Raw genomic sequence first — 6,000 nt, forward strand, 5'->3', positions numbered from 1 at the left:
GATTCTTGGTTTGATACTTGGGTTGTTTTCACCTTTTGGCTGTTGTGGATGATGCTGTGAGGAACATGGGTGTGCAGATATCAGTTAGAGTCATATCTTTGGGTATATACCCAGAAATGGAGATGCTGGATCATATGGTAATTCTATATTTAATTTTTTGAGAAACCACCATATCAGTTGCCACAGTAGCTACACTGTTTTACGTTCTTACCAGCAAGGCACAGAAGTTCTGGTTTCTCTGCATCATCACCAACACTTGTTTTTTTTTTTTCCCCCAATAATAGTGATCCAGATGGGTGAGCTATTGCTTTTTACCTGTTGTGACTGATCTCTCCTTTTCAAACTCCAATTATACTTATGCTAGTTCTTTCTATCCTTATTTCTTACCTACTGTTTTGAATATAAAATCCTTTTTCCTCTCTGCTTCATTCTGGATTTTTTTCTCTACAGGCCTGGTTTCCTGTTTAATTCTCTCTTCATCTATATCCAGGGTGCAGCAGATCTATTGAGTACTTAATTTTGGATATTGTATTATTTGGTCTTTTAAAAATGTATATCACTTTTTAAAAGTTGTCATATCTGCCCCACAAATGTAGTCATGTGTTTTATCTTCTTATACATAGTAAGAACAGTTATTTTAACATCTTTTTATAATCTTAGATGCATAGTTCATTTGGGCCTTTGTTTCTATTTATAGTTGTTTTTATTTACAGTTTTTATTTATAGTTGTCCTGTGTGCCTGATTATCTTTGGCTTTGTTTTGTACATTGTATTTGAAAATTGTTTATAAAAGTAAATTGAGGACTAGATTAGGAAGATGTTCGCTTTATCCAGGAATGATTTGTGTTTTTATTGGCAGGGGTTTTAGGGCCCAGCAGTCTAAGCTCTCTTTCATCTGATGTCAGTGACTGATACTTTTCTGGGCCACCTAGTTTCTTGGAAGCTGGTCTGGTCCATTTGAAGGCTATGTTAATTCTAATCCACTCCCCTAAGTTATAGCCTTTTGGATTTCCAGGCCCAGTGGAGGTGGTTCCCGGGGCCACCAGTCTTTGAGGGCTTTGGAATCCCACCTTTGTTCTCCTAGACCCATGTGATTATCAAAAACAATTCTCAGTGTCTTAGTTGCCCCTTTTCAGTGTAGAAATGGCCCCAAGGCAAGAGAGAACCATTTGCTGTAGGCTTATGTCTTTGAATTTTAGTTTTCTTACATTTTGTAACCTGATAATTCCTTTGTGCCTTCTTAGTTCTCTGATGTCTTCAAGTAGATGTTCTTTTATATTATATCCAGCATTTTTTAATTGTTTTGAGCGGATGGGTTAGTCCGAGTTAGTGAGCCATTATTATCTCCTTTTAAACATATCTTTTTAGTCTATGGCCATTGCCACCCTGAATAAGCCTGATCCCTTCTGATCTCGGAAGCTTAAGCAGGGTCAGGCCTGGTTAGTACTTGTATGGGAGACCACCTAGGAAGACCAGGTGCTATAGGCGTAAAAAAATAAAAAATAAGAAATTGTAAACTGACAAGGGCCTTACAATCTGAGAGGTCAACCAAGGGTTGCCTCACCTAAAAATAATATATCTTTTTTAAAGTTGTAGGATAAAGGAACTGTGTTGGATCTTGAGAATGCATCTGTTACAGAGTAATTTATTACAAGTCAATGAAGAAGGAGTTTATTGATCACCTGCCATGTACCCAGAATTGTGCTATGTATTAAGAAAATTTGGGGTCTATAAGGCATAGTGTTCCTTATATTCAAGGAGTTTAGCTGGGGAAACAAGCATAAACTCAGAAAATTAGTAGAATATTGGAGGAGGCACTCAATTGTAATGCAGTTAATACCTTATTGAAAACTCAAGGCAGTAAGTGCTGTGTGGGAGCCTGACTGCCTCCCTGCCTCTGCTCTCTCTTTCCCAGGCCATCTTCCCCATGGTGGTCACAGTGCCCTAAAAGCTCCAGCTCTCTGGTCACTCCTACTTTACCATGACAACTCTTCAGTAGCCTTCTCCAGTATCTTCAAGACTTGCCTGAGAGCCTTCTGGAGCTGCCTCCCCTGTGATTTACCAGTCTTATTCTGCTCTGTGCGCTTTCCCCATCCCTGGCAGCTGTCTCATTCCTCCCACTTTTGCATGAGCTCTTCCCTATGCTTAAACGTCTTCTCTTTCTTTGGTGTGAGGCAAATTTTTCAAAACTGTATCATGCACTGTAATCCTTTCTGGGAAGCCTTCTCTGCCACCCTATCCCCTTGTCCTCAGTAATGATAGGCCACTATGGGATCTTCGATTAGTATCTATTGTCATAGTAATGGCAATGACGGTGATCTGGTGATAACAGCCAGCATGTGTGTAGTCTTGCCCATACTATGCATCAGGCACTATCTCAAGCATTTCATATGCACACAGTTAGCTATGAGATAGCTGTTACTGTTTCCCTCATTTTAAAAGTGAGGAAACTGAAGCACAGAGAGGCTTCACAGCTAATAAGTAGAGTGGTCTTCTGGGCAATGACTTCATTTATCCCCTTCGGTAGGGAAATGGAAACATGGGAGAAGGGACTGGGCTGTGAAGATAAACATTCATGGGTTTGATTCCCTTCCTTGCCCACTGGGACTGTGACTGAGGGTGAATTAGACCACATATGAATCCCTCTGCTTCCTTTTAACAACCAGTTATTTATTCTGCTGTGAAGGTGCCTGAGACTGTGTTCTGTCCTTTGCCAACCAAGTCTTAGAGAGAGTCTCTGGACTCCCTAGTCTATCTGGGCAAGACTTTTTTGAGATTTTGTAGTCTAGGGTTTTAGCTAGATTTGTTCTGATCAGACCTACCAAGGTAAACCTCTGATCCCCCTCCTGGAAAAGCTTAAAGTCTGTGTTCCCCCAAGTTCCATGGGTAGGTTAACTGACATGGACTGTCATATCTGAAAATAGGCTCCTTACATCTTAGTCTTGAATGAATTATGAAGGGATGTGGTGAGAAGTGAAGGCAGCATTATTAGTATTTCTGTAATGAATAACACTCCCACCCAAACCAATAATGTGGCCATCTGATACTTAGGATTTCATTAGGGAAAAGCCAATTCCAATTAATTGATAGGCTGTTCTATTTAAAAAATAAATTTTAATTTTTAGAACAGTTTTGGATTTACAGAAAAATTGTGAAGATATTACAGAGTGCCCGTGTACCCCACACCCAGTCTCTCTATTATTGACATCTAACAATAGCATGGTATATTTGTTAAAATAAATAAGCCAATATCAATACATTATTATTAACTAAGGCCATAGTTTAGGTTTTATCCTTTATCTGGTCCAGGGTCACATCCAAGATGCCACATTATATTTAATTGTTGTGTCAATTTCTGACTTCCCTTGTTTTTGATAACTTTGATGGTTTTAAGGAGTACTGGTCAGATATTTTGTAGAATGTCCCTCTATTGGAATTTCATATTTCTGTTATGATTAGACTGGACTTATGGGTTTTGAAGAGGAAAGTGCCATTTTAATCACATCGTATCCAGTATACACACTATTAACATGATTTATGACTGTTGATGTTGACTTTGATCTTCTGGCTGAGGTAATGTTTGTCATGTAAAGTTGAGGGTCTCCTCTCTACTTCCATACTGTACTCTTTGAATGGTCAAAATGTGATACCTGATCCGCTAGCTCATGAGTAAAGTCATTAATGTGGTTTATACCAGTACATATTAAAAAAAAAAACTGTCAACAAACTACTCTTAAACACATTTAAAGTTATTTTCTTTGAAATCCTCAACTTTCCAATCCCTTGCAAGAACAGTTTACATATTGGGCTGATTTTTGGGCAAATTTTGATTCCTTCAGTTTTGAAGCAGTGGATTCAAAGATGAATGAAAAAGTCTGCAGTTTTTGCTCTTCGTACTAGGTGCAAAACACAGGGCCAGGCAGATGCAAGGGATCATAATTACCATTACCTAATGTAATTTTAGGATAATTATTATTTCCTGAATCTTATTCATTTGTTTTTTTGGATGAGCACTGGACTGTGCTTCAGCTATATTTTTGAACCATGTTTAATAAAGTTGCACAATGCCAAACTGCTTCTTACTGAAAAAGGTGCAATGGATCTTAGCCTAATCATTTAAGTACAGAGGCATATTTGTGAAAGGAATTATTTGCGAAAGAATACATGCAGCACATAAGCCAAGTTAACTAAAATTTGAAATGTTCACTGTGGAGAAGAGACTAGGAACACTTTAAAACAAGTTAGCATTAGGAGCAGCAGCGTAAGCGTGTGTTTTGTGCGCCACCTACTGGTTAAAGGAGACAGCTAATGCCCTGTAATAGTACAAACTATTTTTAAACTCTAAAATCGTGGAAAAGGGGTTTTTTTTTCTTTTTCCAAAAATTGCACCAAGTTAAAGCAAAGCTCTAGTTGATGCGAGTGTGTTGTCTAGGCGTTAGCAGTACTGTCCTCACTAGACGTTCATTGGACAGTAACGCAATCCCAAGAAAAGGATGGTTACGCGAGTATGTGTCTGCGCTGGAAGCAGGAGGCGCCAATACCAAGTTGAGTTGTGGTGACTAATTTGCAAATCCCGGCCTAGCCGCCCGGTAGCTGGTGTACCTGTGTTGCCCACAGCTCCGGAAGCAAACGATCAACTCCTTGTTTTCTGAGGCTTCTGAGGGCGCGAAGAGGCCTCTCGGTTTTACCCAGAAGCCCAAGCGCCAGCCCTGAGACAATTTGCATATGTGCTCCTCGCTGGGGCGGGGCCAGCAGGGGGTGGAGCTTTAGCGTTTATTTCCACACTGGAGCCGGGATGTGGCTACTTTTTATTTCGTTTCTCATCACCGACCGTTTCCTATTAAGACTGTAAATGACTCTTTTTGTACAAGAGCAGCCCTCCTCTTGATAACCAATTTAATCTTGCCTGTCGGCATGTGCTCTCTGGGCTCTGGGACATCCCCTGAAGCAGAAATGTGGGGGCGTCCCGGGAGCTGCCGGGCGAGAACCCAGAGCCCCAGGCCCGCTGTTAACAGGGTCCCGGTGTTTCCTGTTGCAGGTGGTTCTTCTCGGCATGGACATCCTGTCCGCGCTGGTCACCCGGCTGCAGGATCGGTTCAAGGCACAGATCGGCACAGGTGAGCTTGTAGACAAGTGCGGAGCAGCCCTCCAGACTCTACCCTCCAGGCCCCAGCCTTTGCTTGTTCTCCCCAAGTCCTTCAGTTAGCTGTCTGTACCCAAGCCTCCCAGCCAGCCCCCTTGCTGCTCGCTCCCGCCCCTCAACTTTCTCTTTTAGTCCTTTCAGCCTCCCAGCCAACATCCCAACCTCTTCCTTAAGTCTCCTCTTGCCGCGGCTGCTCCACTGCCTTCCCTCCCCTCCTGGGCTCACCCTCACTGCATCTGCTAGCAACCCCTCCCTCCTTCATACCTTTCTGCTGGCTTCTTCCAATCTTCATGCCCTAATACAAAGTATTACTGCTAATTCTCTTTATTTCTTATACAAATTAGCTATCACACTTAAGTGCCAAGTCGTTTGTCTCCGACCCTTCCCTTTTGAGAAGCATTGTTTTCCCTCTTTGAGAAGTCCTGCAAATTTGATGCAATTGTAGTTCTTCCAGATGATTATTGTTGGTTTTCACTTTGATTATAAATGTCACTACAAGTGTGTAGTAAATAATGATTTTTCTTTTGAAGGGAAAACAACGTTAGTAAAATGAAATAAACACAGGTTTCATAGATTTAGAGATGATTTTGCTACCTCTAAATCCCTCACCTCTGAGGTTTAATAATGACAACATAAACACTAAGCAGCTTTGTTTGTGCAGGCATTTTCGTATAGAATTTCTCCGTTTCGAGTGGCACACATGTATTTGCTGTTTTCTGTTAACTTTCTAATCAGTGTGCTCTTTTAGAAAAGGTCAAGAACTCTTTTCCCATTCTGGCACTGTCCATCTACAGATATAAATCCCTCTTACCTTTAGACATTTGACATTTTAATAGTGTTCCATTTTCCTTCTAAGT

General features: G+C 41.0%; 1 protein-coding gene, 1 non-coding gene and 1 pseudogene across 2 annotated transcripts in view; 2 read left to right on the top strand and 1 right to left on the bottom strand.

Moving 5' to 3' along the window:
• CLASP1 (cytoplasmic linker associated protein 1) overlaps positions 1–6,000 on the top strand; it is a gene marked incomplete at its 5' end in the record, with an annotated part of 217,294 nt that overhangs the window by 39,819 nt on the left and 171,475 nt on the right. Inside the window, one exon of the mRNA XM_015596443.2 lies at positions 5,039–5,117. Within this exon, the coding sequence (XP_015451929.1) occupies positions 5,039–5,117 (79 nt within the window). The remainder of the gene's footprint in view (positions 1–5,038; positions 5,118–6,000) is intronic.
• LOC112470704 lies at positions 1,368–1,488 on the top strand (annotated as a pseudogene).
• LOC112470443 lies at positions 4,373–4,498 on the bottom strand. The gene has a single exon (XR_003043011.1). It is a non-coding gene; the product is annotated as a U4atac minor spliceosomal RNA (small nuclear RNA).

This window comes from Pteropus alecto, unplaced genomic scaffold (assembly GCF_000325575.1).
Source record: "Pteropus alecto unplaced genomic scaffold, ASM32557v1 scaffold3, whole genome shotgun sequence".
NCBI classification, from domain to species: domain Eukaryota; kingdom Metazoa; phylum Chordata; class Mammalia; order Chiroptera; family Pteropodidae; genus Pteropus; species Pteropus alecto.